Source organism: Somniosus microcephalus, chromosome 3 (genome assembly GCF_052327205.1).
Source record: "Somniosus microcephalus isolate GS21.2 chromosome 3, FLI_Smic_1.0, whole genome shotgun sequence".
Taxonomy (NCBI): domain Eukaryota; kingdom Metazoa; phylum Chordata; class Chondrichthyes; order Squaliformes; family Somniosidae; genus Somniosus; species Somniosus microcephalus.
In genome coordinates this window covers 171,907,223-171,923,478 of record NC_140989.1, presented here as the reverse complement: position 1 = coordinate 171,923,478, position 16,256 = coordinate 171,907,223, and the positions used below count along the sequence as shown (strand labels likewise).

General features: G+C 46.2%; 1 protein-coding gene across 1 annotated transcript in view; it reads left to right on the top strand.

Moving 5' to 3' along the window:
• Nucleotides 1–2,474: 2,474 nt before the first annotated feature.
• Nucleotides 2,475–16,256, top strand: part of LOC147121554 (protein stum-like) — a 31,523-nt gene continuing 17,741 nt past the window's right edge. Inside the window, exon 1 of the mRNA XM_085977689.1 lies at nt 2,475–3,013. Within this exon, the coding sequence (XP_085833815.1) occupies nt 2,683–3,013 (331 nt within the window). The 5' untranslated portion in view covers nt 2,475–2,682. The remainder of the gene's footprint in view (nt 3,014–16,256) is intronic.

Here is a 16,256-nt window from a genome sequence, read left to right as displayed (position 1 = left end):
AGGGTATCCATGTCTTCAAAAAGCCTAGTTTCTCCAAGAAGAAAGAAAAAGACTTCAAGGTCAAAGAGAAGCCAAAGGAAGAAAAGCACAAAGAGGAAAAACACAAGGAGAAAAAGTCCAAAGATATAACCGCAGCAGATGTTGTTAAGCAGTGGAAAGAGAAAAAGAAAAAGAAGAAGCCTGCACCAGAGCAGGAAGCAGTTCCGGTGGATACTCCTTCTTCCCTCAGGCCAATCTTTGGTGTTCCATTAGCCGAGGCTGCTGAGAGGACTATGCTGTATGATGGGATCCAGCTGCCAGCAGTTTTTCGAGAGTGCATTGAGTACATTGAAAGTTATGGCATGAAGAGTGAAGGAAACACTGAAACCCTCTCCAAGCAAAGATCGCAAGGAGACCTCGATCTTTACAAGAGCAGATTGATGACAATGCCGCAACTGCATCTTGTCATTCACCGCCAGAACAATCTCATGAAGACACATCAGACTTACCCGTGTTGAGAAGATCCACACGTGAAGTAAAAGAGCCTGATAGACTTAATCTTTGAGTACAATGTAAAGCTTTGAAAATGTGTTGACTGTTTTGAAAATGTTTATGTTTATAGAGCACTAACAAAAGTGTTGCTGATATTATCTTTATTGTTTTCTTGAAAGTTGATTGATATTGATTTTGTTAAACCTCAAAGAAAGGAGGATGTAGTGATCAACAACATGTCATTCTGTGGTGGACACTAGGTGGAGCAGTAGAGCTGCATTAGCTGTATGTATAAGACTACACTACCCAGCTGTATATATATTAAGACTACATTACCCATGAGGCTAGGCTACCCACAAGGCAGCAGTCAAGATGGAAGCCTCTACAAGATGCTGTACAAGTCCACATGTGCTCAATAAAAGTAACTAGCAAAAGCTAGCTGTGTTCATAATAAGAATGTCTAATTATTAATGAACATAACAGACAGTGGCCAGGGAGAGGGATAAAATCATTGGTTAGGGAACGGAGTTTGTGGCGGGGACCGAAAACAATGGCTTTGTTCTTCACATTGGAGGAAATTTCAGCTCATCCAATGGATGTCAGACAAGCAACGTGACAAATCAGAGGCAGTGGAGGGGTCATGAGAAGTGGTGGTGAGGTAGAGCTGGGTGTCGTCAGTGTACATGTGGAACCTGATGTGTTTTCAGATGATGTCGCCAAGGGGCAGCATGTGGATGAGAAATAGGAAGGGGTCATAGATAGATCCTTGGGGGACTCCAGAGGTAACGGTGCGGGAGTGGGAAGAGAAGCCATTGCAAGTGATTTTCTGACTACGACTGGATAGATAAGGATGGAACCAGGCGAGGGCAGTCCCACCCAGCTGGATGACGGGGGAGAGGTATTAAATGAAGATGGAGTTGTCAACTGTGTCAAAGCCTGCAGACAAGTCGAGAAGGATGAGGAGGGATAGTGCACTTCGGTCATAGTCACATAGGATGTCATTTATGTCAATTCTATAATATATCATTGTCAGTAGTGTTTAAATCTAAAAACAAACGTTTGATAATATATCCCAATACTTGTATAAGACACTAAAGCTTCCTGTGTAGGGGAATATATATGGCAGATTTCTGAGAGTATCTCAGTGTGGGAGGTACTAAATCCTACAGCAAGTGTGCCTCACTGTCAATGTATTGAGCCAGAATTTTAAAAAATGTGGACAATAGCAGCTTGGCTTATTTCAATCAGGTTCCCCCTCTGGATTGGAGCTTGGTTTGGTGTTTGAGTCTCTGTGCACCAATCCAGCATGGGTGGAGCTTAATTCAATGTGGAAAATGTGATCTTGCAGCAATTATGCCAAACGTTGGACTATTGCCAAAACCAATCAGCCTGCTAGAAACCGAGTGATAAAGAGAGAGGCCACTTCCTGCACACATCATTTGTCTTCACGCAGTAATAATTTACCATAATGTTTTAACTAGTCATATTTTATCGTTTTAATTGCTGAATGGAATTTATTTATTTCGAAGATCTCTGGTGAGTTTTCAGGTACAGCGTGATCTCCTTTCATTTTTCCTTTAATTTCCTACTTTTTCCCCATATTGTCAATTTTTTGTTTTTGTTGACCAACCCTTCCTCAGACTGTCGGTTAACAAACATGGATATCCATCACTGTGGTAGGACGGTGAGTATTCAGGACGGTTTCGCGCATTTTGGTCTGTAACTACCACAATTTCACTCGCTCAAGCTATTATTGGATCACCATCCGTACACTCCCTTTTTTTGATCATATGTATAAATCACAGCGCTGTCTGTGATCGCTGGCCTGTTAGTTCAGTGACTGATCTGGTTGGTTAAAGGCACACTCAGCTGTGAAACAACATGGCCCAAGAGCTGGAGTTAAACCTTAATTCCACCGAAACCACATCCAGTCTGAGAGGGGGAGAACAAGAAAGAGCTCGTGTTAACTGGTAACTTTGGATTCCTATAAACCTCATTTGGCCTTGGTTTGAGTGGAGCCGCTGAAAATAAAGAGTTTTTAAAAAGTTTTATTTTACTTTTTTCTTAAACTTTTGAAGTGAGAAAATAATTGCCTAAGAGGATTGAGAGATGGAGCTGAGAATAGTTAAAAGCTAAGTTGTGCAGAGTGGACCAGCAGTGAAGAGATCCTCCTTGTTATTTCAAGACATACGCTGGGGGTAAAATGCCAGTATGAGCAAGAGGTGTCCCACACTCGTCATCTCCCACGTCCCAGAGACTCCCTCTGATGACAATCGGAATCCCGGACTGGGATGTCGACCCGTGAACCTGTGGGACGGACTGTCCGTCGCTCACCTCGATCTCAGGAGAGGCTCTCTGACCGACTCCAGAAGCAACCTGGTGACATTGGTCCGGGGAGTCCTGCAGAAGGAAGAGGAGGATTCGGAGAATGACATCGATGACCCCCAGATGAAGCCGACCAAGATCATCGGAGCTATCCCCTACATGAGCAGGCCAATGGCTGTCTTCTGCTTGGTCCTGAACATCATCGTCCCTGGCACAGGTATCCTGATTTAAAATAGAAATTTAAAAAATCATTGTTTTATTGAAAGTCTGTTTTACAACTGTGCGCCTTTATCGTGAACATTTTAAATAATAAATTGCTTGTTAAAGGAGCATTGCGTTCATGAAAAGTGTTTTAGGCAAATTGTTGAAGAAAATCTTCGCCAACTTTCCCCGCTTGTCCTCTCCTGAATGCGTGGATTCCTCGATGAGATCCAGATCCACATGTCCTGGATGTTCTTGGTAACTCGCCCAGATGCCCATTCAAGTGTGAACCCGGACAAGTGAGTGGTGACAAGCTATTCCGCCATATAGTGCATCCACAGCCAAGCCCACATTTGATTTCCACACACAGCCTCCAGGGCACTGAGGCTTATTGTAGTGACCTCACCAATCCAGCTGGGGTCACAGGTCGGGGATTAAGGCTTGGGCTGGTCCGTGTGGCTCAGACACTCACTGTTTTAGCCAGCTAGGGAAACCCTAGCAAACTTATTTGTGAGAGGGAAAAGAGCCTTGTGTCATAATCTGAGGAAACCTGATGTAATGCCGAGGGATTGCTAGTTTACCGTGCCTTGCGTCATGTGTTTGTAAATAATTTTTCTTTTAAAACGTTGGTCAAATATGGAAATACTCAACTAAAATAGAAAATAGAAAGGCTTGCATTTACATAGCGCCTTTCACAACCTCAGGGCACCCCAAAGTGCTTTAAAGCCAATGAAGTATAATGTAGGAAATGCGGCAAGGTCCCAACAATAGCAATGTGATGATGGCCAGATAACCTGTTTTAGTGATGTTGGTTGAGGGATAAATATTGAACAGGACATCAGGGAAAACTCCCTTGCTCTTCTTCAAATAGTGCCATGTGATCTTTTACGTCCACCTGCGAGGGCAGACGGGGCCTTGGTTTAACATCTTACCCGAAAGATGGCACCTCCGACAGTGCAGCACTTCCTCAGCACTGCACTGTCAGCCTAGACTTTTGCACTCAAATCTCTGGAGTGGGACTTGAACCCACAACCTTCTGACTCAGAAGAGAGAGTGCTCCCCACTGAGCCACGGCTGACACTTTCAGAGATGGCAAGTGCTGTTTGATTGGATCATTTCTGGGGATTGAAGTGGGAAGTGAAGTGAAACCAGTTGCAGAATAGCATCTTTTAAAAGTAACATCTTCAAGGTAAGAGTTGCTATTTTTCTGCCTCATTGTGATCTGAAAATGAGTTCTTCTGCGAACAGAGGTGAGGGAAGGAAACAGGCAAGCTGAAATCATGCAGGGGGAGCCACACAAATGTTTTAATTGTTGCTGGTGAACTGACATTGCTTGTTTATGGAGTCCAAGGTCCACCATGTGCCACATGAGTGGTTTAATAATGTTGATGCTGAGCTGAACTTGGAAGACTGTGCCACATGACAGCCATCCAAACATCAAGACTGATTTCAATGTTCGGTTCCACTTATGAATAGCGCCTTTCATGACCTCAGAACATCCCAAAGCGCTTCACAGGCAATAAAGTACTTTTGAAGTGGAGCCACTTTTGTAATGTAAGAAACACGGCAGCCAATTCGCAATACGATAATGATCAGGTAATCTGCTTTAGTGATGCTGGTTGAAGGATAAATATTGGCCAGAACACCAGGGGAGAACTCCCTCGCTCTTCTTCAAATAGTGCCGTGGGATCTTTAATGTCCACCTGAACATCTTATCCAAAAGACAGCACCTCCAGCAGTGCAGCACTCCCTCAGTACTGCACTGGAATGTCAGCCTGGATTATGGGCTCAAGTCTTTTGAGTGGAACTCAAACCCACAACCGTCTGACTCAGAGGCAAGAGTGCTACCCACTAAGCCACAGCTGACACCATATTAAGCCATTTTGATTGGCTAGTTCTCCAGCCCCACTTTTAATGTGTAACCGCATTGGACATCTAGAGTGGTGAGTACAATACCCATGAGGACTGTTGGAAAACTAGGTTTAGGCTAAAATTGTCATGAAGGAGAACATTGTTGGCTAAATTAAAACAGAAATAATAGCACAGCGCAATGTAATAAAGAAAATTGTAGACAAAAAACAGGCAAACCTGCTATAGCACGGCACATCTGCAAAGGCAATCTTTCGGCATGGCGGTTTTTTTTAGAAATTGATTTGCAAAAGCTGCACATTGAAGTGGTGTAAAGTATCAGCAGTCCATAACACACCGATATGGCAGTTTAAATTAAAAAAAAAAAATCATTTATGGGATGTGGGCGTCGCTGGCAAGTCCAGAATTTATTGCCCATCCCTAATTGCCCTTGAGAAGGTGGTGGTGAGCCGCCTTCTTGAACCACTGCAGTCCGTGTGGGGAAGGTACTCCCACAGTGCTGTTAGATCAGGAGTTCCAGGATTTTGACCCAGCGATGATGAAGGATCGGCGATATACTTCTAAGTCAGGATGGTGTGTGACTTGGAGGGGAACTTGGAGGTGGTGGTGTTCCCATGCATCTGCTGCCCTTGTCCTTCTAGATGGAAGAGGTTGCAGGTTTGGGAGGTGTTGTCAAAGAAGCCTTGGCGAGTTGCTGAAGTGCATCTTGTAGATGGTACACACTGCAGCCACGGTACGCCGGTGGTGGATGTTTAAGGTGGTAGAGCGGGTGCCAATCAAGTGGGCTGCTTTGTCCTGGATGGTGTCGAGCTTCTTGAGTGTTGTTGGAGCTGCACTCATCCAGGCAAGTGGAGAGTATACCACCACACTCCTTACATCTGCCTTGTAGATGGTAGAAAGGCTTTGGGGAGTCAGGAGCTGAGACACTCGCTGCAGAATACCCAGCCTCTGACCTGCTCTTGTTGCCACTGTATTTATGTGGCTGGTCCAGTTAAGTTTCTGGTCAATGGTGACCCCCCAGGATATTGATGCTGGGGGATTCGGCGATGGTAATGCCATTGAATGTCAAGGGGCGGTGGTTAGACTCTCGCTTGTTGGAGATAGTCATTGCCTGGCACTTCTGTGGCGCGAATGTTACCTGCCACTTATCAGCCCAAGCCTGAACGTTGTCCAGGTCTTGTTGCATGTGGGCATGGACTGCTTCATTATCTAAGGAGTTGTGACTGGCACTGAACACTGTGCAGTCATCAGCAAACATCCCCATTTCTGACCTTATGTTGGAGGGAAGGTCATTGATGAAGCAGCTGAAGATGGTTGGGCCTAGGACACTGCCCTGAGGAACTCCTACAGCGATGCCCTGGGGCTGTGATGATTGACCTTCAATCGCCACAACCATCTTTGTGCTAGGTATGACTCCAGCCAGTGGCGAGTTTTCCCCCGATTCCCATTGACTTCAGTTTTACTCGGGCTCCTTGATGCCACACTCGGTCAAATGCTGCCTTGATGTCAAGGGCAGTCACTCCCACCTCACCTCTGGAATTCAGCTCCTTTGTCCATGTTTGGACCAAGGCTGTAATGAGGTCAGGAGCTGAGTGGTCTTGTCAAAATCCAAACTGGACATCAGTGAGCAGGTTATTGGTGAGTAAGTGCCGTTTGATAGCACTGTCGATGACACCTTCCATCACTTTGCTGATGATTGAGAGTAGACTGAAGGGGCGGTAATTGGCCGGATTGGATTTGTCCTGCTTTTTGTGGACAGGACATACCTGGGCAGTTTTCCACATTGTCGGATAGATGCCAGTGTTGTACTTGTACTGGAACAACTTGGCTAGAGGCGCGGCTAGTTCTAGAGCACAAGTCTTCAGCACGATAGCCAGGATGTTGTCAGGGCCCATAGCCTATGCTTTATCCAGTGTGCTTAGCGTTTCTTGATATCACGTGAAGTCGCTGAAGACTGGCTTGTGTGATGGTGGGGACCTCAGGAGGAGGCCGATATGGATCATCCACTCGGCACTTCTGGCTGAAGATGGTTGCAAACGCCCGATATTTCACCAGAGGGCACTGTTATCCCTGTTGAAGGATTCATTCATGCTGTGCAAGTCAAATGAAATGGAATATGGTAATTTAATAAAATATTATCCCTGACCCTTACTGCTTTGAGAAAACTTTTTTTTAAACTTTCATTATTAATAAATTTGGAATTGTTTTATGTGTAACATTTTATATTTGTGTGGTAGTTTCACCACTGATGCTGTGTGCTGGGACTAGGATCATCCTGTGTAACACATGTCGCACAGCCGCTGAGCTGCTCCATTCTCCTCAGTCTCTGCCCAAGGAGATTCCTTTCCTACTCCCCAGTCAGCCTCTGCAATTTGCCTCTTCAGTGTCAGCCGTGGCTCAGTAGCAGCCCTCTCGTCTCTGAGTCAGTAGGCCGGAGAGTTCTAGTCACACTCCAGACACTCCCAGTGCTGTACTGAGGGAGTGCTGCACTGTCGGAGGTGCCATCTTTTGGATGAGACGTTAAATTGAGGCCCTGTCTGCCCCCTCAGGTGGACGTAAAAGATCCCATGGCACTATTTCAAAGAAGAGCAGGGGCATTCTGGCCAACATTTATCCCACAACCATCATCACTAAAACAGATCATCTGGCCATTATCATATTGCTGTTTGTGGGAGCTTGCTGTGTGCAAATTGACTGCCGCGTTTCCTACATTACAACAGTGACTCCACTGTAAAGTGCTTTGGGACTCCTGAGGTTGTGAAAAGTGCAATATAAATGCAAGTTCTTTATTTCTTCCTGTTAAGAAATTAATGATAGCTGTGCGATTTTATCCTACTGCCATGCCCGTACCATCTCTTTTGCAGTGTTGTTGGTGCCCAGTGTACGGCAGTGTTTGACACAGACTAAATGTCTTGTTTATTCAATCAGTACTGGTGTTTTGCATAGGTGGGGACTAATGTTAGATTCCGTGAATTTGTACCAATGAGGCACATTTGAATTTGATACTAAAAAAAGCAAAACTGATTTTAATTTTTTTACAATGTCCTTACTATAGAAAGGACTGAGCTGTGGAGATTCCATAGTGTTCTGCCTTTTAGTGTTAGGGCCTGAGTTTGTGCCTCCACAAGCATTTTGACATTCAAGAGAAAGAAATTGGAGAGATAGTCATAGGAACATAGGAATCGCTGGACGAAAAAAGAGCAAGGTCCATCCAGTTCGCCCTCTACCATCCTGGTAGTTCCATGATACAAGGATAATGGAGTTGTTGACTAATTATAGCAATCAGTCTCTATCAATTAGCCTACAACAGACCCAGACATAAGGCAAGGAAAACCCCAGTGGTGGAGAGCTTTGGGAACCATAGGCCCAAAGTCACCTGTTCCTCCCAAGCATGCTACACTCACCACAGGTCATGTCTCAGACTACTCTTATACTGTATCCCAAAGTGTTATTTTCTGAAAGAAATCTATCTAATTTGCATTTGAATGAATTAATAATAATTGCTACCACCGTCTCCTTAGGCAGGCTGTGTCCTCTGGTTCTACTGTCCTGGACAAGTCATACCTGATTGACTCTTGTGCAACTCTGAGCACCTGGTTTCTGAGTAACACTAGGGAAATATGAGAGCAGTTCACCTGGCAGCAGGTCGCCTGTTTACCCTGTATTATAGTGATGTTCTGTGGTGTGAAGGGACCAAACAGAAATAATTGTAGAATGTCTGTCTGTCTGTCTGTCTATCTAATCTATCTCTCAATCATATTTTTTTATCTATGACACTTCAAATTTCTGAGGCACACTTCAAAATAAGGAACAAAGGGTCACTTTAGGAGCACAAAATACCAGAACCAGAATGTCTGTAGTCTCTTAATTAACACCTCTATATGGACCCAGTATTTAGTTCAACCACAATTAGACTTTGTCAGCTGTGGCTCAGTTGGTAGCACACTTGCCTCTGAGTTAGAAGGTTGTGGGTTCATAAAGCTAGGCTGCCACTCCAGTACAGTGCTGAGGGAGTGCTGCACTGTTGGAGGTGCCGTCTTTCAGATGAGACGTTAAACCGAGACCCCGTCTGCTCTCTCAGGTGGATGTAAAAGATCCCATGACACTATTTCAAAGAAGAGCAGGGAGTTCTCCCCAGTGTCCTAGCCAATATTCATCCCTCAACCAACATCACTAAAACAGATTATCTGGTCATTATCACATTGCTGTTTGTGGGAGCTTGCTGTGCTCAAATTGGCTGCTGTGTTTCCCACATTACAACAGTGACTCCAGTTAAAAAGTACTTCATTGGCTGTAAAGCGCTTTGAGACGTGAAAGGTGCTATATAAATGCAAGTCTTTCTTTGTTGTAGCCTTAAAGGGACACACACCTGCACTTTAGCAGTAGGATAACAAATTGTGTTTTATATGGTATAATAATATCCTCGTCTTTATAACACAGCACATCCTCTGACTTACCAAAAGTAGCGCTATGGAAGATTGACTGTTAACTATTATAAAGGGTACAGCAGATGTCACACTCCAGATGTCATATTCTACTGTATTTTGTTACACATGCAAAACAATCTTTAAAGCCAGTTCCAACCAAAAGCCGAATTAACATCAGAACCCAGATGTCACACTTTGATACAGATAAAACAATCTTAAAATGCTGGGTGCTTTTGAGCTACAACCTGAAACTAACAAGCACATTCCAATCTGCAAAGTTTCCGAGCCAACTAAGCTTTGACTAATTTAAGTTTGCATTCGCCCACACTTACACCGGTTGTGGAACGAACACAGTCAGCTTCAGACCCACTGAGCTAGAGGATTGTATTGTATTGAATTGGATTGGTACCTCCTCTTTATCTACTTTTATTTCATCCAGTTTCCCAGCAACCTCCTGATTTACCATAGCTTCGGCAAAGTTCTCTTCCTTGGTTACATCAGGAATTTAATTTGATTCATTCATGGGATGTGGGCGTCGTTGGCAAGGCCAGTATTTATTGCCCATCCCTAATTGCCCTTGAGAAAGTGGTAATGAGCTGCCTTCTTGAACCGCTGCAGTCCGTGTGGTGAAGGTACTCCCACAGTGCTGTTAGGTGGGAATTCCAGGATTTTGACCCAGCGACGATGAAGGATCGGTGATATATTTCCAAGTCAGGTTGGTGTGTGACTTGGAGTGATACTTGGAGGTGGTGGTGTTCCCAAGCAGCTGCTGCCCTTGTCCTTCTAGGTGGAAGAGGTCGCAGGTTTGGGAGGTGCTGCCGAAGAGGCCTTGGCGAGTTTCTGCAGTGCATCTTGTAGATGGTACACACTGCAGCCACGGTACGCCGGTGGTGGAGGGAGTGAATGTTTAAGGTGGTGGATGGGGTGCCGATCAAACGGAATTTTTATATTTAGAATGTCTGAATGAACTTCTTGTCAACTTTGCCATTTTAAATTCCTATGTCTACAATTAAATTGGGAACTGACTATGTAAACTTGTCACGTAACAATCATACTCTCCTGCCAGAGGAGGCGCTGCTGTGCCTCACTGCCAAGGAGGTGTAACTATCGCGTGGCAAATTTACACAAGCAGATTCCATTAAAACGTGGACATAGGGATTTATAATCTATATATATAAAAGGATATGTCTGTCTGTCTGTCTCTCTGTCTGTCTCTCTGTCTGTCTCTCTGTCTGTCTCTCTGGCCGGCTATACAATCAAAAGTTATAGAGCGTACCTACACATATGTTATATCAAAAGAAAGCTCATCATTAGCGGACTCTTGTAGGCATATTTACTTTTTGCTCGGACAAAAATTGTGCCGACGGTCGGACAAAAATTGTGCCAACGGTATCCAAAAAACGTTCAAAATTCCTCTCATTATCCGCTCATTTGCATCAAGTGGGGGCGGGTTCATTGTGTGTGTGGGCGGGCCATCCTACAGTTGAGTGACGTGATGATTGACCAATCCTACAGTTCAGTGACCTGACGGTTGACCAATCGGTGCGTGTGTGGGCGGGCGTTATCATTCTGAACCGAGGTGAGTCGCCGCCATCTTGATTTCAAACTTTTCATTTCTTTTTCCCACTTTCTGCGTGTTTCTTTTCAAATCTACATTTCCAGCAAAAAAAAAATTGCTTTTAAAACACAAATTGTTTTTTAAAAAAGTTAATTAATTTGTAAATCTTATCTCTAACATCTAGAATTTTCCTACCTTTCACCGTTTTTCCAGGCCTGTAAGCCTGGGCCTCTGTTGCCCAGCCACGCCCGAGCTAGGCACCACCCGTTGCGCTCAACAAGCGGCTCGCGATCGCCGCTATCTTTGTGAAGGCTGGAGGGGGCGGGCCTGAGCCGAGCGTCGCCACAGCCGCCATCTTAGTAAAGGCGGGCGGGGCAGGAGTCAGCGCGCGCGATTTGAGTCCGGCCGGGCCTCACGCGGTAGGTTGCGCGGCGGCGTCTCTCTCTCTCTGCTCTTGAAGCTGGCTCGGGTGGGGGGCGGGGCTCGGCAGATCGGGGTTCGGTAGATCAGGGCTCGGGGGGGGGGGGCGGCGGGGCTCGTGAGATCGGGCCTTGGGAGATCGGGGGTGGGAGGGGGCGAGCCTCGGGAGATGGGGGGGGCTGGGCTCGGGAGATCGGGCCTCGGGAGATCGGGGGGCGGGGCTCGGGAGATCGGGCCTCGTGAGATTGGGCCTCCGGAGGGCGGGGCTCGGGACATCGGGGGGCGGGGCTCGGGACATCGGGAGATCGGGGGGGGCGGAACATCGGGAGATCGGGGGGGCGCGACATCGGGAGATCGGGGGGTGGGGCTCGGGGACTCCCCCCCTCTCCCCCTCCTTCCCCCTTCCCCCCTCTCCCCCTCCTTCCCCCTTCCCCCCCTCTCCCCCTCCTTCCCCCTTCCCCCCCATCGCCGGCAGAGGGGAGAGGGTCTGCTGGCTCCCTCCTTCCCCCACCTCCACCCCTCCCCTCCCCTCCCCCCTCTCCCCCTCCTCTCCCCCTCCCCTCCTCCTCCTCTCCCTCCCCATCCCTCCTCCCCCTCCCCCTCCCCTCCCCTCCTCCCTTCCTTCCCCCTCCTCCCCCTCCCGCTCCCCCTCCTCCCCCCTCCCCCCTCCTCCCCCTCCCCCTCCCCCCTCCTTCTCCCCCCTCCCCCTCCCCCTCCTCCTCCCCCTCCTCCTCCCCCCTCTTCCTCCCCCCCTCCTTCCCCCCTCTCCTCCCTCCTTCCCCCTCCCCTCCCTTCCCCCCTCCCCTTTCCCCCCCTTCCCCCCTTCCCCCCCTTCCCCCCTTCCCTCCCTTCCCCCCAGTCATGCTCTCTCTTCCCCCGTCGCTCTCTCTCTTCCCCCCAGTCGCGCTCTCTCTTCCCCCCAGTCGCTCTCTCTCTCTCTTCCAACAACAACATGCCCTCAAAAATCCCTCGGCACCGCCGGGCACTTCAGCTAGTGGAAGTATATAAAAACAGTAAGGAGAGTATAATTTTACAATGGGACTGAATTACATCTGCTCATCCTGTTTCAATTATCTCCACTGCTTAACCTTCCATGGCATTGCACGTGATAAGTTAGAGAATATGTTCTCTCTCTTATCTGTCTCTGCTGTTTATCTTTTTGTTGCTGTTTTTCTCTCTGTAATTCCTTCTGCTTTTGTCTCTCTCTTTCTCGTCTCTTTGTCTTTTTATTGCTGTCTTCCCTTTCGGGTGGAGGTGATGGATGCCCTGGCATAGTGAGACGGGGAAAAGAGTCAGCAGCACCTGTGGGCTGCATTTGGGGTGGGTGTTGTGGGGAAAGAGTGACTCTCCCTTCCCCTTAGCCTCCAAACACTCACGTTTTCTAAAACTCTTCACTCTCATTGCATTCCGCATCTCCTTCCCACCACCTCCTCCCTCTATCACTACCACGACCTCCTCTCCTTCAAACTACCTACTCAACCCACTTCTCCCTTGCTCTGCAGTCACTCCACTTACCCTTAACCCTCCACCCACCCTTAACTCCCTCCCCCATTCCTATTTACACCTCACCTAAGGGTGGATGACAAGAGACAAGAGGACATTTATATCTAGGGAATTCCAGCATCAACAAAGAGAAAATAAAACTAATTTCTGTGAAAAATCTAATAACATTCTTTTGATGCTTGGAGATCACACTTGCCCCTGACAAAGTTAAAAAAGAAGAAGCTGGTACTAAACAAGAGAGATAAAAACACAAAATGCTGCAAATATAGAGCAGGTCCAACCTCATTTGTAAGGAGAAAATAGAGGTTAGCATTCCAGGTAGAGAAACCCCCATCAGAATGATAATACTGACAGAGCTGCTGTGAATCTGCAGCAAATTTTACGTTTATTTCAGATTTCCAATATTTACTGTTTCTTTTTTTCTTGCAGTCCCAAAGCAACCTAGTAATTGAGATGATAATACTTAGATTCATAGAAGAATCATAGAATCATGGAATGGTTACAGCACAGAAGGAGGCCATTCAGCCCGTCGAGCCCATGTCGGCTCCCTGCAAGAGCACTTCAGCTAGTCCCACTCCCCGCCCTTTCCCTGTAGCCCTGCAAATTATTTTCCTTCAGGTACTTATCCGATTCCCTTTTGAAAGCCATAATTGAGTCTGCCTCCACCACCCTCTCAGGCAGTGCATTCCAGATCATAACCACTCGCTGCGTAAAAAAGTTTTTCCTCGTGTCGCCTTTGGTTCTTCTGCCAATCACCTTAAATCTGTGTCCTCTGGTTCTCGACCCTTCCGCCAATGGGAACAGTTTCTCTCTAACTACTCTGTCTAGACACCTCATGATTTTGAATACCTCCATCAAATCTCCTCTCAACCTTCTCTGCTCTAAGGACAACAACCCCAGCTTCTCCAGTCTATCCACGTAACTGAAGCCCCTCATTCCTGGAATGATTCTTGTAAATCTTTTCTGCACCCTCTCTAAGGCCTTCACATCCTTCCTAAAGTGCAGTGCCCAGAATTGGAAACAATACTCCAGTTAAGGCCGAACCAGTGTTTCATAAAAGTTCATTATAACTTCCTTGTTTTTGTACTCTATGCCTCTATTTATGAAAGCCCAGTGTCCCATATGCTTTTTTTAACCGCTTTCTCAACCTGCCCTGCCACCTTCAACAATTTGTGCACATATACCCCCAGGTCTCTTTGTTCATGCACCCCCTTCAGAATTGTACCCTTTAGTTTATATTGCCCCTCCTTGTTCTTCCTTTTCTGCGTTAAATTTCATTTGCCACGTGTCCACCCATTCCACCAGCCTATCTATGTCCTCTTAAAGTCTATCACTATCCTCCTTACTGTTCACTATACTTCCAAGTTTTGAAACTGTGCCCTTGTCTCCCAAGTCCAAGTCATTAATATATATCAAGAAAAGCAGTGGTCCTAATACCGACCCCTGGGGAACACCACTGTATACCTTCCTCTAGTCCGAAAAACAAGTCCACCACTGCTCTGTTTCCTGTCACTTAGCCAATTTTGTATCCATGCTGCCACTGTTCCTTTTATTCCATGGGCTTCAACTTTGCTGGCAAACCTATTATGTGACACTTTATCAAACGCCTTTTGGAAATCCATGTACAGCACATCAACTGCAGTGCCCTCATCAACCCTCTCTGTTACCTCATCAAAAAACTCAATCAGTTAGTTAAACATGATTTGTCTTTAACAAATCTCTGTTGGCTTTCCTTAATTAATCCACACTTGTCTAAATGATTGTTAATGTTATCTACTTTAAGTACAGCCAGCCTTTCTAGTACCTCCTCTTATCAATTTTGATCCCATCCAGTATCTCAACTACCTCCTCTTTCACAATGACTTTGGCAGCATCTTCTTCCTTGGTGAAGACAGATGCAAAGTACTCATTTAGTACCTCAGCCATGCCCTCTGCCTCCATGTGTAGGTCTCCATTTTGGTCCCTAATCAGCCCCACCCCATCTCTTACTACCTGTTTATTGTTTATATGCCTATAGAAGACTTTTGGATTCCCTTTTATGTTAGCTGCCAATCTATTCTGATACTCTCTCTTTGAGAATAGACTGGCAGCTAACAAGTGGATTGGTGCATGTATGTGGTGTCTATATGAATTGATGCAGATTTCATTTCCTACATTTGTTTAGTGTTTGAGGAAAGATTGGGCAGGGGGAAGGGGCAGGGTGGGCCAAAGAGCTCAGCAACATTCTCTGAGCTCTGCACATGTTCCTACTGCTGTGTGTTCCTTTAACTGGCAGTTCACTGCTGTTCTCTGGGATGCACAGGATGCTAAGGTACTTGAGCTGCCAGTGGAAGAATCCGCAGACCCCAGCAAATCACAAGAAAGATTTTCTCTCCAAGCTCAAGAAATAAGTATACGATCATGTAAAGGCCTTAGAAAGGGTACAGAGGAGGTTTACCAGGATGTTACCAGGGATGAGGGACTTCAGTTATGAGGAGAGGTTGGAAAAGTTAGGACTGTTCTCCTTGGAACAGTGAAGGTTAAGAGGTGACCCAATAGAGGTTTTCAAGATGATGGGAGGTTTTGAGAGAGTAGATAGAGTAAGGCTGTTCCCTCTGCTGAGTGGGTCAATAACCAGAGGTCATAGATTCAAAATCATTGGAAAAAGATCTAGAGGGGCGATGAGGAGGAATGTTTTCACTCGGAGAGTTGTGGGGATCTGGAACGCTCGACCTGAAAAGGTGGTGGAAGCTGATTCCATCAATAATTTTAAAGGGAGTTGGATGGGTACTGGAGGATGAGGAACTCACAGGGTTACGGACAAAAAGCGGTGATGTGGGACTAAACACGTCTGTTCTTACAAAGAGCCAGTACAGACACAACGGGCCGAATGGCCTCCTTCTGTAAGTTTCTATGATTCTATGTTTCTATGATTATATGAAAATGACGGGCAGGAGAAGACCAGCTGGTCCATCAAGCCTACCCCACACTCATGATGCCTGGAGCATCGCGACCAGACATCTCCCAACCCCTCCACAGCTATTTCATGTCCTGGGAGAGGCAAAAAAAACAGGGCCAATAAGGGAAAACATTCCTCAGGGAAATTCTTCTCCAACCCCCTCAGGTGATCAAAACCGGTCCAGGAGATCAAAATGACAATGCGCACAATAAGTGTTAATCCACTGACCTATATGACGCCATCTCTGCCCCAGTCCGGTTCCCTCTGGAAGATGTGCAGACAGTCAGCACCCACCCCGCCCAAGCCATTCAGGAGGCTCACTACTCTCTGGGAAAGGTGCTATATAAATGCAAGTCTTTCTTTCAGATGGTTTTAGCTATAGTCATTTATGTAAAGTGTAACATTCTGAAATAAGAACATGTAATTCACGTGAAATTAAAAAAAAATAAAGTACGGTGGAATAGACTACATTTTACAGATATGAACTTGCCTTGTTGGCTGGGGAATAGTGGCTGTCAGGTATGACAAATAAAGTCACAGCATG